A 20,538-nucleotide genomic window follows, 5' to 3' on the forward strand; every position below is an offset into this window, starting at 1 on the left:
TACAGACGGACGCCGACCAATTGGCCTTGAACTATCTAAATATCGGCGACCGGCTACTGCCATAGTCTTCAGCAGAACGGCAACGGCAAATTTGAACGGTACATTCATCCTGCTGCCATGTGATTGAACTTGAGATGCACCAACACAGGAGTTATGCGATAACGCCGCTTAGCATATCTAACTGCATTACTGTGCCTCCGCATAGCGTAGTTGGCAATCCAATCTGCATTGTCAGTAAAATTGTCGTCTTATGCGGAACGATATCTCGCCCACATAGTATCCTTTCTGCTACGCACTCATTCTCATCACCTTAGACTGCAGGGCCAACACCTAAGCCTAATCTCTGCCACTCTTGAGAACTATTAAACCGAAACACCGTTATATCTGAAAAATTTTCACACTGTCCCTCACTTGCTGAGCAGTAGAATTACGTGCAATGAACACATTGAACCCTGGCAAAGATTGATCAATCAATTTTCGACAGACTCTCGATAAAAATAGCAATTTATAGATATGAGTTTCAAAATTGTCCGCTGTTCAGGCTACGCCTTCAAGAGTTCGAACTGTCGGGGAACTCGTTGTCAGAATGATAGTGCACTAAATCGTTCTTAGAATGGTCCCTATTTGTTAATTCTTTCATTTTTCACAAGGAATTGGTCCCATTTAAATACATTATACGAAAGAGTCTTGTCGCTCTCGCAGCCCAGGCCTGTATTTAATTTGTCGTCGATTTCTCAAACTTTTCAAACACGGTCCTACGGCTCCAAGTCTTCTAAATTTGGCAGCCATAGAGCTAGCCCTCGAGGTCGGCTACTTTATTAGTTGGATGCTTTGCAAATAAGGAATGGAATCACGGCTCGGGACGACCCGGAGACGATGTCGGATTCCCCAATTTCTCGGAAGAAGTCGCGACACCAAATGTCGGGACCCTAACCTGATGTAGGGTCCAATGAGTGCGGACCCTAACATTTCGGGCACGTGCAAACTATCGTAAAACCGGTTTCTAACTAACCTCTCTCATTCTTTTCTAGCTTGAATCCGGTTATTACATAAAACAATAATTTCCATTAAACCGGTCAAATTCGTGCATATTCAAATGCAGAAAGAGAGCAACCAAAAAAAAAATGCGATGTCTGTGGATCGAACACAGGACCTTCAGATTAACAACCGAAGTGCAACTTCAGTCTGACGCTCTCCCAACTGAGCTAACCCCGCAACTTTACAATAGAGGAGACCGAACCATGCACAGAACTATCTGCTTGACGACAGCTCAATTTAAGACTTCGCCATTAGGATCATGATTGAATATTGATTGAGCAGGCTTTTATAAAATAAAACAACTGATAACTTTCATTATAGTGTAGGGATCGGCGCGGACAGTATCCATGCCAAATTTTCCTTCTCCACATCCGTATCCATATCCATATTATCGACGGATATATCCGTCTATCCCGTGCCGATCTTTATTATCATGAAATTCGAGGTGACTATCTGAGTCTTGAGCTGAACTCAATTTCCTCTCTGAACGACAACTCTACGCGGAACAGGGACACACGAAAATATCTGTTAAAGCTGGACACGTTGTTTCTTTGTGTGTGTGTTTGGCGTTGTTGATCTTATAGTTGGATCTCCTTCTATGTTTTGCTTGCGCGTTGGATTTCTTTACGTTGTATCATTAAGTCACAAATACCGCTGAAACTTTTCAAAAAGTCCAAAATACCACTGGCCGACCTACCCAACCATACCTGAGTAATTTTCAACTCCCCTGCCTTTCGAGAATTATTTACACTCTTTTTACGATTTCGACCGCAACTACTTTTATTCTCAACAAAAACGCGTTTTCCTTTAGACACACGTTCAAATCAGCTGCCTTAGCACACGAGTTCAAGGCGGTTAACAACATTATCTATTATGCCCGTACAAATTGGAGACAACTTCGCCGACAAAGGGCCTTTTAAGGCGTTAGAAGATATGAATCTTCTTCTTCCGAAGTCAACTCTCATCGATCAAATGGCTGGAGCTAAATCGCGTGCTAAGTCTCACGAAACCTATCAGCTCCTCTCGAACGCGGAAGAAAAGACACTAGTACGATGGATTACACGTCTTACAGCGACCGGGTACCCTGCAACACCGGCGTTGCTGAAAGAAATGGCTGAGGATATTCGTCGTCGACGCGTTCAAGTCGCGTCGCGTCGAATAACGAACCTCCGGCTCTACCGATTCCTAAATCGATATTCAATCTTGAAAGGAACTTACTCACGCCAATTAGAATCTGCACGACATAAAGAAGCAACCTCCGAGAAGATTACTGCCTGGTTTGACGCTTTGCATGTACGACTCCAAGAGCAGAAGTACGAACTCTGCGATGAGACAGAATTTGCAGTTGGAGACACTCAATCTACGCGTGAAATTGTCGATTCTACTCAGAAATTAAAGGGCTTGTCCCATTGATTGCCTCTTGAATTGGCCAAACAAATCGCTCTGAACAATTTCTAATGGCCCTATGACACATTCTGCATGTGATGAAAATTGCTCCGCTGTTTGTTTTCCGTTAACGCATGCTTCACAGAAGTGGCTCTTGTTTGCTATGTCACTATTGGTGGAAGCCTTAACGAGTCCTTTAGAGAACATCTCACTAATGTCCGTCATGTTTACATGGCCGAGTCTATGATGCCACATCTTCAACTCGTCTTCTTTTACACTGTACGCCATGTCGTTGTGTTGAATGATGTTCCCACTGAATTCATATAACCTCATTTCGTCTTCTTTGCGACCTATGTGGAACTTCCTGAGTACCTTCAATTCGTTGGTATGCATCTTGCTTCCTGAATGCTACCTCAACATCGTCGTTACACGGATCTGTCGCTTTACTGATCGATAATAGACTAATACTGAAAATTTGGCTAGTATCGAACCTCATGTAGCGCAAATGGTGAGGTGTTTCCTTCTGCATGCATGCTTAAGGATTATCTTTACTGAACCGATGCCTTCAATTTTACTTCGGCTTCGTTGGCAACTTCAATCACTCTGCTATCTGCGCGCGCGTCAAACATTTGAGTAATGTCATTACAATAGTGATATGAAGCACCTGAGTCTAGGTACCACTGGCAGACTTTCGCTATTGACTTGGTATTGTCTGCTATGAGTGCCGGCCTCTCTCTAAGTGCCAAACTTCTTGCTTTGGGTCATCCATGGCGATCCTTGGTTCCCGTATTTTGATGCTTCGATTTATTTTCCTCTTGCCCGTGGTCTTGACGATATTCTTTCTTAGGTCGCCAGAAAGTTTTAGCCAGGTGCCCAATCTTACCACAGTTGTGGCAAGTCCTCGTTTCTTTCTTTTTATCGCTACTGACAGCATAGGCCGTCTCTTTGGTACCATATTTTTCTTTGTTTAATCCCTTGATACCCCAAAGCCGTTCCGATAATGTGGAGCCTATCCAGCATGTCGGAGTATCGCGAATTGAGCCGAGACTTGTAATTGATCCGCCATATTCCTCTGGAAAATTATTGAGCATTACAACCTTCCAGAAATCTTCTTTGTTGGTTTGCATGTTAAGAATTTTATCACACCACTCCTGAACCCACTTGTCGAATTTTTTCTGTTTTCTTGCATTTCCAGGTAAATAGCTTATTTACCAATTCAAGTTGGCGAGTCAAGGAGCTGGTTTTATACCGCTCTCCCATGCTTCGCCAGATGTGTTGCACGACTTTCGTCTCTGACAATCCTGGCTCGCAATCACCAAGCGTCAGAACAAAGTCAATGTACGCGTAGCTATTTTTCTTAATAACTGCCAACGCATCGTCTATGTTAGTGACGCTGTAGAGCATGATGATCACCTTGCGAGAGGACCGCAGAAAACGACGGAACGCGTCCATGATGACAGGTAGGTTCAGACTCATGGTGCCCGACAGAAAGTCATACTGCACGAACACGCACTGGAGCACTTCGCCGCACTGGGTTCCCAATCCATGGTATTGGCGGCAGTCATCCTTTCCGGGGTTCGGGTACTAGCGGTGGGCCCAAATTAGTACTTCCGTGATCATTGGGGGCGACGGACGAGAAGCGTTTGAACTCCACCAGGCGGTCCGCGATATTCTTGACCTGTAGACAGTAACCTTCGTAAAAACGCACTTGTGACCTTGCGAAGTGGGTTGTTTTCGAGCGTTGCTTGACGATCGCGCAAGAGTCTTGTTCACAGCGACACGAATGTATCGCTTCTTTACATCGTCGGACCAACCATGACCTCCCGCCCCCAAAAGGAGACGGTCGAGTTCCAACAAGAGTTCACTAAAGGGACGACTCCTTTTTCGCAACGTGTTAAGTCGGTTAATGGCTTTATCCTTTTGCACAGAGTCTTCAAACGCGATCCTCAATTGCTTGCAAATACCTTCGATGCTGAAGTCGGTTGCGGAGTCCTTGCAGGTGGACATTAATGGGTAAATTCTCGCAGCGGCCATGAAACAGATGTGGTCCTTTCCCCCCGCCGATAGCAGGGCGTCGATCTCGAGTTCCGCCTCAATTTCCCCAGAAATTGGGGAAAAAGGGAAGGGTCTTCGCCGGTGAAATTTTCGGGGTCGATTAGCTTTGGTTGGCGGCGCTTTTGGGGCGCCTCATGTCCGCTCTGTATGTGTAAACTACAGAGGGATTCTGAGTCGTCTGTCCCTGGCCAAAGAGACTGGCCAGATGGTCCAGACGTTGCCCTGATGTTGTATAAGCTGCAACATCTGCTGTTGTTGGTCTCAGCGCCCTGGAGCAACTGTTGTAGACAGGGCCCAAGGGGGCAGCTGCTCGTTGCCCGAGGTACTGGCGGAGCGGCCGCCGGATACGGTGTGGTCCATATCGTTGTCAGTCATCTTCGCGATCCGAATTGTATTCGTCTGATCTTATGTCATGTGTGGCTTGTGACTTGTGATATGTGATATGTGATATGTGATTTACATGTGAACAGTTATGCCGGCATTGTCTCTCGTCTGTGTTTGGTTTCTAAGCTCAGTATACAAGAAAAGAGCGGCCTGGCAGAATATAAAAAGGAGTGTTTTGTCCTTGCTTCCAGGCAAAGGAAAAGATCCTGTCTTCTTGTGTATTATCTTTAGTGTGACTTGTCTTGTCTTGGCTTTCGCGTTTACCCAGCCTAGCCTTGGAAAATCATCGCTACAGTTCTTGCGAATTGACCCGGTTACAGCAGAATACCCACAATATGCGGAACTTTTGTGGCTTGCGCCAGATGTCATCTGAACGACGAGCTGTTCTGTGAGAGATCGGTATTCTCGGAGTAGGTCAGTCTTCTCTTCTAGTGTTGGACGCAGATCATTCCTTGAGTTAGGTTAGTGGAGTTCTGGCCAATCTTCACTTTTCCTGTTCCGATCTAGTTCGGCTTCTTGCCGTGACTAGTACCCCACTTTGCAAGGTCATGAGCTCTGACATTGCGTCTGCTGTTTCTGAGATAGCCGTGAGCAAGTCCGTTCGTGCTGGCGAGCGGGGGAGTTCTGACGTTAGTCCGTCAATGTCGGGGATCGGTTGTTGTCAGACTGGCCTGACGTCACGACGCCATTGCGTACCTGACGTGACGTCATGCAGTTCCTGACAAGTGTGCAGGAGATGGTTGATCTTCACTTCCAGTATGATGGGTTGCTGTCTTAGACAGTTGCACCCCGCTTTTCTGGGCACTGGACAGTGGTCGATCACTGTCCCAGGTTAGTGAGATCGGACCACTCATCACTTCGACCCCACTCCGTGAGAACCACGAGCGTTGATCTCGTGTTGAGCTAGTCTTTAGTTAGGCGAATGTCGTAGAGTACATTCGCCGGGGAGACCTGAGGAGGATGTCGTCATCTCGGTTAGAGAGATGTTCGAGTGTTCATGTATATATAGACCTGAAATGTCCGTGAGACTGGTCATCATCAAGATCAAGACTCTCAGCCTCCCTTCCACTTTCCATTTAGTCATATATCCATTTCTCACACTGTTCACCTCAGCCGCGCTCTCGACTATAGCTGGCCAAGGTGTATTGAATGCCGGTCATAATCAAATATGGCTACACCAACTGGTTTTTTTTCTGATTCTCGCAAATAACTTGTCGGATGGTCAATAGTCTGATAAATTTGCATGTTTCTGCCACTCTGATATGACTGTACCAATACTTCAATGGACAACCGGAGTAGAATTGGATCTGCAACTCACAATCACCAGCTTTAGTGCAATCTATAACTAGCCGCATCGAGGCGGCATTGACGAAGAGGACAGTTGACTTTACGAACTTTCTGAGATGAGAAGAGACAAGCAACTTCCTACAGTCACCACCTGATGGAGCGTTCAAAATTGTTAGGCAGGCGGCTCTCCCCGGATACCAGGCTAGAAGTGCCGGCCAGTTGGGAAGAGTACAAACGAGTAGACAAAAGTCCTTGGGAGAGATGAAGCCAAATATGCGCTTCACAGATTTATGACTAGCAGCTGCTGACAATTGCGCATTGTATCCCCAACTATGGTAGGATAGCGCCCGTGGTAAGTCGTAGCTCCGCCAACTCCGCTCCATTCGAGAATGAACGAGGCGCTGTTGACGAACTCCTAATCTCCGCTATGACTCAGACTTAATGTCAAAGAGATATAGTAGCCGTGGGCTCACAATCAGAGCTTGGGACGGTGCATTGCAATGTCGTGAGGGAAAGCGTCTCACATTGCTGATGGCGGTGGAAGTCGGGGTCTCAGAGTCGTATGATAGTCCGCGCGCTGCTGCCGCCTGGACCATGCGATGTGTATTTCTGAACGGAGTCGACATTATGCGTCCATCGAAGATGCAAATACTGCGGTAGAGGGAGCTGAGAATGATTTCAAGATCAACTAATGCTGTCCATATCGTCCCTTGGTACACTATGGTGTTACATGGTCTAGGATGGCTAGAAGTGTTGTCCGAGAAGCGTACCGTCACCCGCGTGAGGATTTTACGTTCGTGACGTTACTGGAAGCTTCACGGTCTTGTGTAAGTGATTGAACCGGTCTTGTACTAGACTGGCGCAATTAACATGCATATAGACGATTGTGGAAATGGTGAATTTGGGCATGACGTCTCGCCGAACCTGCGCGACGTTATACTCAGAGATTGTATTTCCAGTCATCTCATCAGGGGCAAGATATTCGGGCCAACTCCCGTGAAATTTTTCCACCGAGAATGGTTTGTTTGGAGCCACCAAAGTGCGCACCGCTGTCCAACTGGTACGGTACAAGATTAGGGACATACTCTTGATATCTGTTGTTTTGCCACCTATTACCTCTGCATCTGTATATAATTCTGCGTTGCGCGTCCTTCTCTTATCGCGTTATTATTATGATATCAAGTGTGTATTCAAGAGCTGCCGGCCGTTATTTATTTACTTATTTTGATGAATCTGTGCACATGGTCAGTCATTTCACCAGCCTAAATTATGTTAATAATTATATGATATATTTCATAAAAAGAGTTCTGGTGCCGATGAGTACGTCCGTGAGATTTGTCGCAGGGTTATCTGTTCTGCGTGTTCCTTTGTTTTTGCTTTTGCTAGACAATTGTAAATCAATAAATTACAAACAAACTGACTTTTCAATCCAAAACCAATGAAAACTGAATCAATGCTTAGGTGTTGTGAAGAATTGAAGAATTATTTTTAGAGAATTTCAGGTTTTGTTATGCTTGTTCAATGTCATATTTATTAGTGCCTACGCGCGAGAAAAAAATGCATGAACATTTGGCGAAGGATACATCGCTTGGCTGGGAAACTTTACGAGGGCTTTCGGTGGGTCGTATGCCCCCACCGTTCTCCTGCGCCGCACTTGTCTCCACGGCTATTTGCGTGGAATAATGTACTATCCCCATTGCGTATTCGACCTCGACAGGTATCCTTGTGAACTTCAACCAACCCCCCGAGGCAATTGAAGTTACTTGCCTACCTTGTGTTAACCGGATATCGACATGTCGCTGTATCGCACGCCATCCGCGTCGTCATCGTCGTCACAAATTCCGCTTTTGAATAACTCCGACCCTTTAAATGACCCTCTAGGTGCCGATGCAGTGAGCATCCATGATACCGACGATCTGTCCATATCTGTATTCGATGACAGTTCAAAATCGAGTTCATTCGCCAAGATCCCTACTTCGGAGTCGTCAATCTCGACCGATAATGAGCTGGATCTGCTCGATGTTAACTTAAAGACCTTGTATGGCGGGCAATTTGAGGGAGTCAGGTTGCCACCGAAAGGGTCTGCGGAGCGGAATGAGATGGAGAGGAAACTGAAAATGAAAATTGATGCGGCAATATTGCCAATCGTCATAGCTATGTATATGCTCAAGTGTGTCCTCCCGACCACCGGTTCTGATGGTGCACACTAACATATTGAATTACAGTTACCTCGATCGCAACAACATCGCAGCGGCAAAACTCGGCTCGCTGGTCGAAGACCTTAATCTAACCGGCACGCAATACTCCTCCTGCGTCTCAATTCTTTTTGTGAGCTACACACTTATGCAAGTGCCATCAAATTTAATTCTCGAAAAAGTCGGACATCCATCGATATATTTACCTGCTGCGATGGTAATCTGGGGATTATTGTCGATGGGAACAGCACTCGTGAAGGGGTATCGTGGATTGCTGTATATTCGGTTTTTGATTGGATTTGCGGAGGCGGCGTTTTATCCTGGTACTGTGTTTTATCTGTCATGTTGGTACACAAAATACGAGATTGCAAAGAGATCGTATGGACCCGGCTAGTAACTATGATTAATGGCGAATATGCTCTGACGACTATGCAGGGCAATCTTCGTTTGCGGATCATGGATTTCCGGTGCATTTTCTGGATTCGTGGCTTACGGTGTACTAGAGAATCTCGAAGGTACTTACGGGCTCTCGGCCTGGCGCTGGCTCTTCTTGATCGAAGGAACGCTTACGGTGGCCGTAGCCTTAATCGCCATACGAGTCCTACCAAATCTCCCTGCTACAACGCGCTGGCTGTCTAAAGAAGAAGCCCTTCTCAGCGTGCTCCGGATGTTTGAAGACGTCGGCCAACAAGACGACGATTCCGCAACCTCCTCAGTATCCTCCTCCACGACGCCACCATCCAAATTCGCGTCGGCAATGACGGGGTTCGTGATGGCTGTCAAGGATCCGAAAGTCCTCAACATCCTCCAAATGATGTTCAGTCTCGCGATGACCGGCGGTATCAACACCGTCTTCCCGACGATCGTGGACTCACTCGGCTTCAGTCGGCCGAAAACGCTGCTGCTTACCGCGCCGCCGTGGATTCTGTGCTCAATTACCTCAGTTATAAATAGTTTCCACTCCGACAAGACTGGCGAGCGATGCATGCACATGCTCTGGGGCCCTTGTCTTTCGCTTTTCGGCTTCCTTATCTGCATCTTCACAACTTCCACATTTCTACGGTACATCGCCATGCTGTTTCTCCTCCAAATTTACAATTCCTGGGCCCTAGGCTTCGCGTGGATGGCAACAACCGTTCCTCGACCACCAATTAAACGCGCCGCTGCGGTGGCGTTCGTTAACATTGGCGCAAACATACCCAACATTATTGTCCCGTTCTTGTTTTACCAGGGAAGTGAGCCGAAGTTTTATTTAGGATTTGGTGTGTGCGCTTTGTTTGCCGTACTGGGCATGTTAGGTGCATTGGGGTTAAGATCGAATTTGCGGCGCTTGAATGCTACATTGCAGATGGGTGGCAAGGTCGATGGGCTGGATGGAAAGACGGGGTTTCGATTTATTTTGTAGATGGTGGCTGTCGGGGTTGGTGGGGGCTTAGCATTAATTGTTTTCGTGGCATTATACAATTCTGGATGCATTATTGGGTGTAGATCAAAAACTGCTAGAGGAATAGGAACTTGAAGATGATATATATAATATAGATCGATAAATATAGCATTGCTCTGAAGAGGATACAATGTTATGAATACGGTATCTTACAATTGCCTATCGTTTCGTTCTGAGTCATTATAGACTTCTACCAATCCAGCAAATTTTCTTACTTTTGTCCCACTTGATAATGACGATGTCCTCTACTTTAGCCGCGATATATCGCACCAAGACAAGGTTTTAAAGAGTCAGGAATGAGTTGATGACGTCATAGATGCTATCTTCGATATTTATGATCACTGAGCGCTCACTACACAATATTTGTTATAATGACCTATTTAGGTCATAGCATGTATTACATAAAATAGAGATATGCGACTTCAGATAAAATGGCTGGATATTGTACGAGTTCTACAGGCGTTTATTCTGTCGCCGCATGATGCGGAAAATCTTTCGGAGCCCATACACTTGTTGATCGCCTCGAGATACACCAATCACAAATGTCTAGCTACTCGCCCATTGCAACCACTAATCGACAATTCCTCTTCCTCGCGGCAACAGCCTTGGCCGCAACTTCAGCATTCTCCGTATTATGCACACTAACAGTCCAGTCCTACCAACGGTCCCGCAAACTCGCAGAACTCAAGGCATCAATTGAAGTTGGGGATACAACGCCTGCGGTCTCCCGTCGCACCTCAGTCGAAGACCATTCTACCGAGGACTCACGCAAGAATAAGTCACATGTGACGAAACTCAACGAGTTAGGTGTGCCAGCGTCGCACTCCCTACCACCCATCTCTGAATCCGGCGTGAAGGTTGAGTGGGATCAAGTCTTGATAGACGAGCAACTTGCGCGCAATCGGGTATTTTTAGGCAACGAGGGACTTCAGAAGGTGCGGGATGCATTTGTGATTGTGGTTGGCTGTGGTGGGGTTGGGAGTTGGATTGTTACAATGCTTGTTCGGTCCGGAATAGGCAAGCTTCGGATTGTTGACTTTGATCAAGTCACCCTGTCGTCGCTGAATCGGCATGCGTGTGCTACGTTGGAAGATGTGGGTACTCCAAAAGTTGAGAGCCTTAGGAAGTACTTGAATAAGGTCGCGCCTTGGGTTGAAATTGACACGAAGGTAGAACTATGGAATAAACACAATGCGGACAGCTTATTGGAAGGGCAACCAGCGTATGTCGTGGACGCGATTGATAATATTGATACCAAAGTAGACTTATTAGAGTACTGCTACAAGAACGGATTACAAGTTATTTCGTCCATGGGGGCGGGCTGTAAGGCTGATCCCACTAGGATCCAGATCGACGATATTTCAGGATCGGCTGAGGATCCGCTAGCCAGGGCGACGCGACGACGTTTAAGGCTGAAAGGAATCATTACTGGTATTACAGTCGTATTCTCCTCCGAAAAGCCAGGTCTTGATAAAGCGACATTATTACCATTGGATGAGGAAGTCTTCAAACAAGGCAAGGTCGATGAGCTAAGTGTTTTGCAAGATTTTAGAGCGAGAATATTGCCCGTTCTTGGAACTATGCCGGGAATGTTCGGGTTAGCTATTTCTACTCATATTTTGACACATATCGGGGGCTATCCCGTTGAGGAGTATATCGTGGGTCGGAATAGAACTAAAACTTATTGTTCCATCTTGCATTCTCTCGCTGGGCAAAAGATGCGGTTAGAAGGATCTCAGAAGTTACCACTAGACGCAGACGACGTTGGATATCTTGTAGGAGAGGTATTCCGAGGCCGGTCAGTGGTCTCGCGAGAGAGCGGGGGCAATCGTATTGCGCTTACAAAATGGCGCTCGGAAGATGACTGGACAGCTCAAAATGTCGTTTTGATGACCAAGCAAGAGGCCAAGAGGCATGAGGCGCTTGTACTCAAAGGCGGTGAAAATGTTGAAGATGTGTATCCTCAAGCGGTTTTAGACCTTGTCAAGAGACGATTTGAGGAAGAAAATGGATATAGCCGATTTAGAGAGTAGTTTTGTACTTATAACTGCAATATATTATACAAGGATAGCTGTAAATTTTTATACTAGGGATTTTTGCATCGCAGCACCGCACTGCAGTCGTGGACGGACCAGAGAGACCATTGTGAAGTATCACCACACCGAACAGATAAGAGGAATCGATGTAACTGCTGGAAGCCATCGGAAATTTTGGGGCCTGACTGGAACGCTGTTGCGGTTTAGGGTAGGTATGGGAAGAAGCATAGGCCGATGCGTACTTAGTTTCGCAAAAAACCTGAGAGTGTAATAAAAGATACCAGCTAAGTGTATGGTAGATAGAGGCAATGTAAATGTTGATGGAAAAAAGGTACAGCTTCAATCTGTAACAAATTGGTGTATTGTGGATGATCAGGCATTCGTTCCGGGCTACGCGAAGAACAAAGCTACATCATTATTGATTCGTAAAATACAGTTAAAGCATTTCATGCATCCTTTTATTGTGCTATGGGTCAAATAAATATGAGCTGCCAGCAAAATCTGGGGACTATCAATATTGGTTATAGAGATTCCTGCTATATTCCAAGGGCTCACATCGGGTTAGGTTTCAGTTTAATTTGTGAATAAACTTTACACAGTTATGCGCTAAATCTATTCCTCATATGCGCAATTATTTAGCATATACGCAGCATAGTAGTTGCAAATGGGCAGGGGTGTCACGTGAGATTGCGCGAACACTTCGCGCTTTGGCGTCAGAATTTTGGGTAGTGGTCTTATCACGGGCAGCAAATAAATTTGTAAGGCATGTTTGCGGGCAGCGGGGGAGACGATTCTCAGAACGATTGCTCGGGCAACTAGGCGTTGCGGTTCTCTCTCTCTTAAGCCTTCAATTGTCTGGTTGCTATCCGATATACAAAGACTGTTCCTTTATACGGTCCACAATATTTCGTTACGACAGACCACTGCAGTGAGAAGTGGACGAATCTCTCTGCAAGTTCGCCTTCAGTTTCGATCGACATCACAGAACGCAATGGGTCTTCTACCCATCTCAGCACGCGCTATGCGCTCAACTCGACTTCTGCGGACCGTCTCATCGTCTGCGAAAGTCGCGCAGGCTGTGGCAATGCAGGCACAACCTTCTACCCCTCATGCTCCAAATTCCGTTCCTCAGCGCACTCCCCCGCCGCCTCCGCCTCCATTATCCCGAACTCGAGCACCTTCCAATGCGCAGATGTCATTTCCCTGTCTCGATGTCCTCGAAGACCGGACACGTTCGTTCGACAATGGTCCGGAGCCAACGTACTCGCGGAACTTGACGGGATTCGAGGTTTACCACTCGACGCAGCCTCTCCGTCTTGACAATGGTGGCATTCTGCGAGAATTCGATGTCGCGTACGAAACTTGGGGCCACTTGAACGAAGATAAGTCCAATGCCATTCTTCTTCATACCGGTCTATCTGCGTCGTCGCACGCACACTCACACACAAAGAATCCCGCCCCAGGTTGGTGGGAGAAATTCATCGGTCCGGCGTGTGCCATCGACACCAACAAATATTTTGTTATCTGCACAAACGTTATAGGAGGTTGCTACGGATCTTCAGGTCCTTCATCGATTGATCCCGCTGACGGAGAGCGATACGCTACTCGTTTCCCTATAATCACTATCGATGACATGACGCGGGCGCAGCATAGACTTTTAACGGAGCAGTTTGGTATCTCTAAACTCCACGCGTCGGTCGGCGCTTCTATGGGCGGGATGCAGTCGCTTTCGTTCGGCACTCAGTTCCCTGAATCTGTTGGCAGGATTGTCTCTATCTCCGGCTGTGCGCGATCACATCCTTACTCTATTGCCATGCGGCACACCCAGCGACAAGTCCTCATGGCTGATCCCAACTGGCGTCGAGGATTTTACTACGACTCTGTCCCGCCACATGCGGGAATGAAGCTCGCGCGCGAGATTGCTACAATCACCTACAGGTCCGGTCCCGAGTGGGAACAGCGGTTTGGCCGAAGACGGGCGGATCCGCGCAAGCTACCAGCTTTGTGCGCAGATTTCTTGATTGAGACGTATCTTGATCATCAGGGTGAGAAGTTCTGCTTGGAGTATGACGCCAATTCGTTATTGTACGTATCCAAAGCTATGGATTTATTCGACCTCTCGCTCTCCAGCAGACAGAAAGCCATCGACACCCGGGCAGCGTTATATGTTGCCGATGCAGACACTGTGTCTTGCGCTCTACCGCGAAATCCGTACAAGGAGCAACCAGAGGTAGTCGCGGACATCCCACGACAGCTCAACTTTGACGAAGCTCGTGAGGATTTAGTCGCAGGTATGGGTCCATTACGGAAAACCCCTGTGTTCGTGCTGGGTGTCGAGTCAGATATCTTGTTCCCGAGTTGGCAGCAGAAAGAAATTGTGGACGTTTTGCGGGATAGCGGCAATACTAAAGTTGAACATGTCGAGCTGGGCTCCGATGTCAGTGTGTACGGACATGATACTTTTTTACTGTCGGTCAAAGATGTAGGCGAACCTGTGAAAGAGTTTTTGGAGAAGGATTTCTAGACTCTCATCGCATAATAGCATTAGATTAAAAATACCGAAACTACTATATAGGGATTTTTTATAAGCATTTGGGTGCGCTTTGGTTTTTTTATGGATTATAAAATTTTATTGGCTGGAGTTGCATAGTTTTACATTTCTAATTTTGATTGATTAATTCATGGTTATGGTTACAATAACGATTCTTTTTTTCGAAATTCAAACTACATTCATTACATACCATTATGTTGTTTTATAAATCGATGCGCGCCTATCGCTGTCAGTGAATATACGGAACCACGATGTACGCTGTACGCGAAACGGATTACAGCACAATTATCCAAATTTCCCGAAAAAAAAAATTCGATATATATATACATATACCGATATATGTAATAATCCTCACAACTATAAATGACAATCCATGATACATACACAAAAACCCATCGCTGATACCGATAAAAAAAAGGAATTCTATACACCGAAAAAAGGGAAGACAAGCAAAAACTTGGGTGGTACAAATCTTTTCAATTCTATATAAATATGTGTAATGTTTTTACCGCCGCTTACACAAAAGCCTCCAAGGTCGAATATATGACAAAATCCTTAATGCAATCTAAACAATATGCCTTTCATTGTGGAAGGACTTTTTCCGGTTTGTATTCATCAACACTGACAACACCAGCAATACAAGGACAATATACAAATGTCGATGTTAATGTGGTGCGATCAGATCGATCTAGTCCTGATGGCCGTGTAGTCTTTCAGATTTGTCGGTCGATCGCCGATTGATAAATGCTTGTTCCTCGAATGGCCGCGAGACGCCAAGCGGATCGAGCTCCTCGTCTTCGACTGACATTCTGTGTTGCAGAATTCCACCCTCACTCTCAATTTCGGCCTCGAGGTCGTCCTGGGCAAATGGTGTCGGGACAATGCTCGCATCACCGAAGATCTGGTCCATTTCCTCCAACGAGACGCCCTTGGTCTCGGGATAAGTGAAGTATACGAGAACAAAGGACATGCAGCAGAAGAAAGCATGCAACAGATATAAGCGCCATTCGATCAGCTCTTGCAACACTGGCGTCATCTCACCAACAACCCAGTTGAAGGCCCAGTTGGTGGCAGTGGAAAGCGAAGCACCCTTTGCTCGGACCGACAATGGGAGAATTTCGGGCGGGTAGAGCCATGGAATGGGACCCCATGAATATCCGAAAAACGCATTGTACACGATGACGAAGAAGACTGTGAGAGTCGGTGTGAGTGCAATGTCGAGGTAGATCGAGTACGAGATCATAGAGAGTGAGAATGCCATGATGATCGCACCGGACAACAAGATAGGCCGACGACCCCAATGATCGACCAAGAACCATGGCGGGATAGTGGAAGCAACGTACACTAACGCGTTAAGGCCGGTCATGAGAATAGCGTCGCGGCCAGTCCATCCAGCTTCCTCGAACACCAATGGAGCATAGTATGAAATGACGTTGATTCCGTTGAGTTGAGCGAATGCTTGAGACGACATGGCAATCAACACTCGTTTCTTGTATTTTCTCCACATATCCGCATATGAGCGCTCACCCTCTGCGCGCATGATGAGAACGTTTTCCTTAATCTCATTAAACTCCTGCTTAGCCCGTGGGTGCTCAGTGTCACCACCAGCATGGAGGTTAGCTATAACAATAATTCCCTCCGCGTCATGATCATTATCCAGCAACCAACGCGGAGTCTCAGATATAATTAATGAGCCTAGGCATAGCAAGGAGCCCATAATGCATTGAAGCAGTAAGGGCAGTCGCCAAGAGAAGTCACTGTTGATAAAGCTGCACACATAATCCACCCAAACAGACGCAGCGTAGCCGACAATATTGCCAGTGAATTCGATACATGCCAGTCGTCCACGGTGGTCGGCGGGCGAAATCTCGGACTGGTAGACTGGAACGATGGTAGACAACATTCCAACCCCGAAGCCAGAAATGATTCGACCGAGAATCATGGAGTTCATTCCAACTGCAAACGTTTGGAATGCACCGCCGACGACGAAGACCATCGAGCCGTAAAAGATTGTTCGTCGTCTTCCAATTATATCACCAACCCTGCCAACCATGAGCGAGGAGACTAAACCTGTTAGCCATGCTCGTAGTGCTGGTATAAATTATGTAACATACTAAGAGCTCCTATCTCGAGAATGGCAACCATGGTACCCAATTGGGCACGAGTTGGCTCCTCGAAGTACTGGAGAAAATAAGGACCCCTATAGTCAAGATAAGCCACTGCTTCCACGACCACAATCGTTACTGGCAAAACGACATAAATATAGCATACGTGATGATACCGGACATGACACCCTGATCATATCCAAAAAGAAATACACCAAGCGACACGAAAATAGACGTGAAGTACCTATGAAGCGTGTTAGAATAACGAAATGAATCAACGTTTCGACAGCTTGGCTATATTGAGGTAATGATGAGAGGAAATAATATACGTACAGTAATGGCTTGCCCGTGAGGGTGCCAGTAGCTTTCGGTGACCCTGCATCCATCGTTGCAGTGTTGTTCGTATTCCTCGAGGAAAACTGTCCAGACAAGGCCAGTTGAGATGAAGATCGTGGTGGTGAGAAGCGAAGCTGTCTGCTGCCCACGGGAGTTAACCGGCTATTGCCACAATCTGAAGGTTCAATTTACAGTTAGTTTACGGAGTATCTGTTGTTATAATTTGGCATTTACAGCACAAGCTGTCGCACGTGAACAAGTACAACTGTCTACTAATAGCCGCATCCAAAAAAGGTCGCTTCCAGATTAGCGTTTCCGCTTAGCTGCAACCCGAAAAAGAACATCTGACGTAAAGGACAGATAGTTTGAGCATGCGATGTTATTTTATATTGAGTTTTTGTATTATGGCTCCAGAGCATATAGTAATCTACAATCTACAATTATATAACAATATGTCTAAAATATGCATCTTCATGCATACCATACCATACATTGTTAATAGACTCGGAAGCCGCAGCCCTTGCATCACCTGCCCAATGCATTAAATAGCAATAGCGCATTTCGTATCCTTGGCTCTCTAGCTGTGGAATCAGGAATCTTGCGACGGCCGTGAAGAACAGTTCGAGTCGACAATTCTAGACATTATTGCACTATCCGATATATTAGATATTTAGAAGGGAGAGCCGCTCTTAGCCACGGCAGAGCCGAGCCGAGCCATTGTCGGCCTCGAATGCGACTCCTGCATGCTGCTGCACACCACCCGAGCAGCCCTAATCCAGATGACGTCACGCCAAATTTCCGGTTTGTCGCCCCCATTCGCGTGCCAAATTACAGCCTGCCATGGGATTCTTTCAAGCAACTGGAGCCGGCTCACTAAGCCTCGTTTTACTCTAAACCGAACCACAGAACTCTCATATTGGAAAGAACGGTTAGCGTATGGATTTGAAGCAATAAATAATAGACTACCATCGTTATGGCCGGGTAATTCCGCTAGAGCTAACGGTAAACTTCAATACCAAAACGGTAAAATTGCATGAAATAACCCTTGCCCTTTTAGGTCCTTGCTCGACTATACCCAATATGATAGGCCCGAGATTTCGCACTTAGGTGAGGGTTGCGTATGAATATAAGTTGGCGTGATCTGGTATATATTACTGTATTATATGTTGTTGTTTTATTATTGTTTATGCTGTTGTTGTTTTATTTGCCGTTGATTGCCTGAACATTATTCGTTGAGCTGCTGGTTGAGCTCCACCACTCCTATTATTCTCATGTTCCTCAAGCATCGTTTTATGATGAGAACATGAGACTTTTGATATGGCCCAACTTGGCCCTGGCTTACATTTGCTACGGGATCTCCCTATTATACATAAGTGCTAAAGCAATACCGAATAAGCATATAAATCATGTGCTTCGCCCCCCTGCAAAAATTTCCTCGGTTGGACCAATCCCTTTTGCTTCTGGAATCGTTTCATCCTATTCTGCAACTTTCTCGGGCAGGGTACTCGCCTCATTCTGCGCTTGCACAAGCTTGGCCGAACCTTTCAGAGACTTTCCTTCGGCACTCGGTCGCCTCTCCTTAGCAGCATTAACTACCTTCGTAGTCTTCCGTTGCCTCTTCTCGTCCTCTCTCGTTTTAGCCCGTTCGGGAGTTGCACCAGTGTCAGCAATTGTTTGGTCCGCTGCTTCCTTCACCGCACAAAAAACATCCGACCAATCGTCATCAATCCGATTTCTCCTGAATCGCGACAATGTATCTAATCGTTCTTGTTCTTCAACAGTGGGTTCATCACCGGCGAACTCAACGGCAAGATTACAACGAGGACTAACAAAGCGAATGAACTCAACTCCACGCTCGGCCACTTCTTCGACCGACGAGCTAGCCTCCGAATTCCAATCAGGAATAACTGGCAGACCTGTCCACAGTTCATCCTCACTATCAAGTGCACGTAGCGTTTCGCCGACCCTAGTCTCGATGATCCAGTCATACAGCGGCAATTCAAAAAGCGTGTGCGGTGGCTCTTGCAATCGCTTTTCTTTCGCTGTAATGAGTAAGTCGTCAACAGCTGGCACTAACATGCTTGTTTGAGAAAGGAAAAGATATCCACGCATGTACAGTGGCAGTAAAAATTCGTGAATATCAGTTTGCGATGACTTGACATCGCTTTTCAAAAATGACAGCTCTTCTGGAACAGGTAAAGTTCGTTTGAGGCCCTGCAAAGCAGTGTTGGCGGAGTGTTCCGAAAGATACGACTGTAAAACGCGGAAATGTGGCGGGAAAAACATCGTACAAGACAGTGACAATTTGCTTTGCGTGAGGAAATACGGAAGACCCATCTCGTTCGCAATCGGACAAAGAGAAATTCCGGCCAAAGGTGCTAAATTTTCTGTCATTTCGGTATCCATTACTGAGCCCGAAAATCGCAACAAATGAAACAGCGTCCAATGGAACCAGTATTTGCTCAGTCGCACAGTATCGGCTAATATTATGACATGCGCATGTTTAGACGATGGAACGTGAGAGCGAATTGCAGCCCCGAATATTGCCTCGCGAAGGGAATCTTGCTGCGCGCTAATGGCCGACGATGGTACTGATTGTAGAACTATACGCTCGCGAGGCCATGGCAATATTCGTTCAATGTAATTGATCAAACTTGCGTCTGCCGGGCCAGGGGGCAGGTAGATTGTAATGCGTGGTCGAGGGTAGAAGTTGTAGTAGTGAGCCTGGGCAATCGAATCCAGTAGGCGAATGAGTGATCCTGTGTGAGCAACTACCGGAATAATGATATCAAATGCATGACGCGACCAGTCTGTAAGCATTAGACTGGAACGTCAATCAGTGAAATAAGGAGAACCTACATTTAAGGCCATCGACACCCAAGAAAGCAATCCATCGAAGCTCCTCCATATCATGAGCCGGTAGATCAATTGGTGCCCAGTGTGAAGAAGGGTCTCCAAGTAAGGAATCAACAAGGTTTCCAAAATTGCCGCTGTCCTCGCTCTGCCTCGACCAAATGGTCACCTCCGGTCGCAGAAATCTGTATGTAGTCTCCATAGCGGCACGCACGGCCGCTGGTGAAATGTCAAACATTGTCAACGATTCTGGTTCAGCCGTAGAGTCTTCTCCCTGCACAGTCCGTAGCAGCCGGGCCTGTTGATTCAACTTCGCCCTTCCATCGTGAATGAAAAGTAGTGACGAATTCGCCCCGTTTGCTTTTGCAAAGAACTCAAGATTAACCGAATACGGACCCATGAACAACAGATGTACTGCTGGATGTCTGTGGGAAAGTTTTGTGCTGCCCCGAGTCGATAGTTCGAATTCGACCGCCCAATCATTAGCCAGGCAAATTAGTCGCGACGCGGCTTTCGTGCTGCCCGCAACAAAAAGAACTGAATGAGCATGAGCCCCTGCAGCCGTAAGTGAGTTGCCTAAATGTATAAATGGCGAAAATGCTAAGTGTTGCCGGTGACTCAAGCTGGATTGGGTATGCGACAACTCTTCAGAGATCGATACCATCCGCTCTGGATATGCTGGTGCAGTAACTCGCAAGAAAACTATAAATGCCATAAATACCAATACAAGCAGCACAAAAAGCCGCTTTATTCGGCGCATTACTGCAGCGCTCTAGAGCTGAGAGCCGAGCTCCTTACTTTGTTAACTTTGTTGTCCAACTAATTTGACGTGACATATTGCTAGTTTGGACGCGCGATTCACGTATCT

General features: G+C 46.5%; 6 protein-coding genes and 1 non-coding gene across 7 annotated transcripts; 3 read left to right on the forward strand and 4 right to left on the reverse strand.

The window, feature by feature from the left end:
- Nucleotides 1-1,125: 1,125 nt before the first annotated feature.
- On the reverse strand, nt 1,126-1,215 carry V1513DRAFT_t24. The gene has a single exon. It is a non-coding gene; the product is annotated as a tRNA-Phe (tRNA).
- A 2,564-nt stretch (nt 1,216-3,779) lies between these two features.
- On the reverse strand, nt 3,780-4,652 carry V1513DRAFT_249709 (uncharacterized protein). The gene has a single exon (XM_066894473.1). The coding sequence runs from the start codon at nt 4,456-4,458 to the stop codon at nt 4,009-4,011; it is 450 nt and encodes a 149-aa protein (XP_066755283.1). The 5' UTR covers nt 4,459-4,652; the 3' UTR covers nt 3,780-4,008.
- A 3,172-nt stretch (nt 4,653-7,824) lies between these two features.
- V1513DRAFT_438897 (major facilitator superfamily domain-containing protein) lies at nt 7,825-9,929 on the forward strand. Its single transcript, XM_066897124.1, has 3 exons — nt 7,825-8,320; nt 8,376-8,723; nt 8,781-9,929. The coding sequence occupies exons 1-3, from the start codon at nt 7,944-7,946 to the stop codon at nt 9,748-9,750; spliced, it is 1,695 nt and encodes a 564-aa protein (XP_066755284.1). The 5' UTR covers nt 7,825-7,943; the 3' UTR covers nt 9,751-9,929.
- A 47-nt stretch (nt 9,930-9,976) lies between these two features.
- V1513DRAFT_438900 (uncharacterized protein) lies at nt 9,977-12,147 on the forward strand. Its single transcript, XM_066897125.1, has one exon. The coding sequence runs from the start codon at nt 10,332-10,334 to the stop codon at nt 11,820-11,822; it is 1,491 nt and encodes a 496-aa protein (XP_066755285.1). The 5' UTR covers nt 9,977-10,331; the 3' UTR covers nt 11,823-12,147.
- Nucleotides 12,148-12,597: 450 nt separating this feature from the next.
- Nucleotides 12,598-14,610, forward strand: V1513DRAFT_438902 (Alpha/Beta hydrolase protein). The gene has a single exon (XM_066897126.1). It carries the CDS (start codon nt 12,817-12,819, stop codon nt 14,347-14,349), a length of 1,533 nt encoding a protein of 510 aa, XP_066755286.1. The 5' UTR covers nt 12,598-12,816; the 3' UTR covers nt 14,350-14,610.
- Nucleotides 14,611-14,687: 77 nt separating this feature from the next.
- Nucleotides 14,688-17,009, reverse strand: V1513DRAFT_249871 (general substrate transporter). Its single transcript, XM_066894474.1, has 4 exons — nt 16,815-17,009; nt 16,648-16,725; nt 16,491-16,576; nt 14,688-16,440 (listed from the first exon to the last, which is right to left on the reverse strand). The coding sequence occupies exons 1-4, from the start codon at nt 16,865-16,867 to the stop codon at nt 15,065-15,067; spliced, it is 1,593 nt and encodes a 530-aa protein (XP_066755287.1). The 5' UTR covers nt 16,868-17,009; the 3' UTR covers nt 14,688-15,064.
- A 946-nt stretch (nt 17,010-17,955) lies between these two features.
- On the reverse strand, nt 17,956-20,488 carry V1513DRAFT_483191 (uncharacterized protein). The gene is made up of 2 exons (XM_066900410.1): nt 19,677-20,488; nt 17,956-19,627 (listed from the first exon to the last, which is right to left on the reverse strand). Exons 1-2 carry the CDS (start codon nt 20,428-20,430, stop codon nt 18,294-18,296), a joined length of 2,088 nt encoding a protein of 695 aa, XP_066755288.1. The 5' UTR covers nt 20,431-20,488; the 3' UTR covers nt 17,956-18,293.
- Between the last annotated feature and the right edge of the window lie 50 nt (nt 20,489-20,538).

This window comes from Lipomyces chichibuensis (genome assembly GCF_038497645.1).
Source record: "Lipomyces chichibuensis strain CBS 12929 unplaced genomic scaffold V1513scaffold_5, whole genome shotgun sequence".
Classification (NCBI taxonomy): domain Eukaryota; kingdom Fungi; phylum Ascomycota; class Lipomycetes; order Lipomycetales; family Lipomycetaceae; genus Lipomyces; species Lipomyces chichibuensis.

Bases quoted from the DNA above. Each gene is read 5' to 3' on its own strand.
- V1513DRAFT_438900 (XM_066897125.1), top strand. From the start codon at position 10,332: ATGTCTAGCTACTCGCCCATTGCAACCACTAATCGACAATTCCTCTTC.
- V1513DRAFT_483191 (XM_066900410.1), bottom strand. From the start codon at position 20,430: ATGCGCCGAATAAAGCGGCTTTTTGTGCTGCTTGTATTGGTATTTATG. The intron at 19,628-19,676 runs GTAGGTTCTCCT...TAATGCTTACAG, and splicing joins GGGTGTCGATGGCCTTAAAT to ACTGGTCGCGTCATGCATTT.
- V1513DRAFT_438902 (XM_066897126.1), top strand. From the start codon at position 12,817: ATGGGTCTTCTACCCATCTCAGCACGCGCTATGCGCTCAACTCGACTT.
- V1513DRAFT_438897 (XM_066897124.1), top strand. From the start codon at position 7,944: ATGTCGCTGTATCGCACGCCATCCGCGTCGTCATCGTCGTCACAAATT. The intron at 8,321-8,375 runs GTGTGTCCTCCC...ATTGAATTACAG, and splicing joins ATAGCTATGTATATGCTCAA to TTACCTCGATCGCAACAACA. The intron at 8,724-8,780 runs GTATGGACCCGG...ACGACTATGCAG, and splicing joins TACGAGATTGCAAAGAGATC to GGCAATCTTCGTTTGCGGAT.
- V1513DRAFT_249871 (XM_066894474.1), bottom strand. From the start codon at position 16,867: ATGGATGCAGGGTCACCGAAAGCTACTGGCACCCTCACGGGCAAGCCA. The intron at 16,726-16,814 runs GTACGTATATTA...CACGCTTCATAG, and splicing joins CTCACGGGCAAGCCATTACT to GTACTTCACGTCTATTTTCG. The intron at 16,577-16,647 runs GTATGCTATATT...TCTTGACTATAG, and splicing joins GTCATGTCCGGTATCATCAC to GGGTCCTTATTTTCTCCAGT.
- V1513DRAFT_249709 (XM_066894473.1), bottom strand. From the start codon at position 4,458: ATGGCCGCTGCGAGAATTTACCCATTAATGTCCACCTGCAAGGACTCC.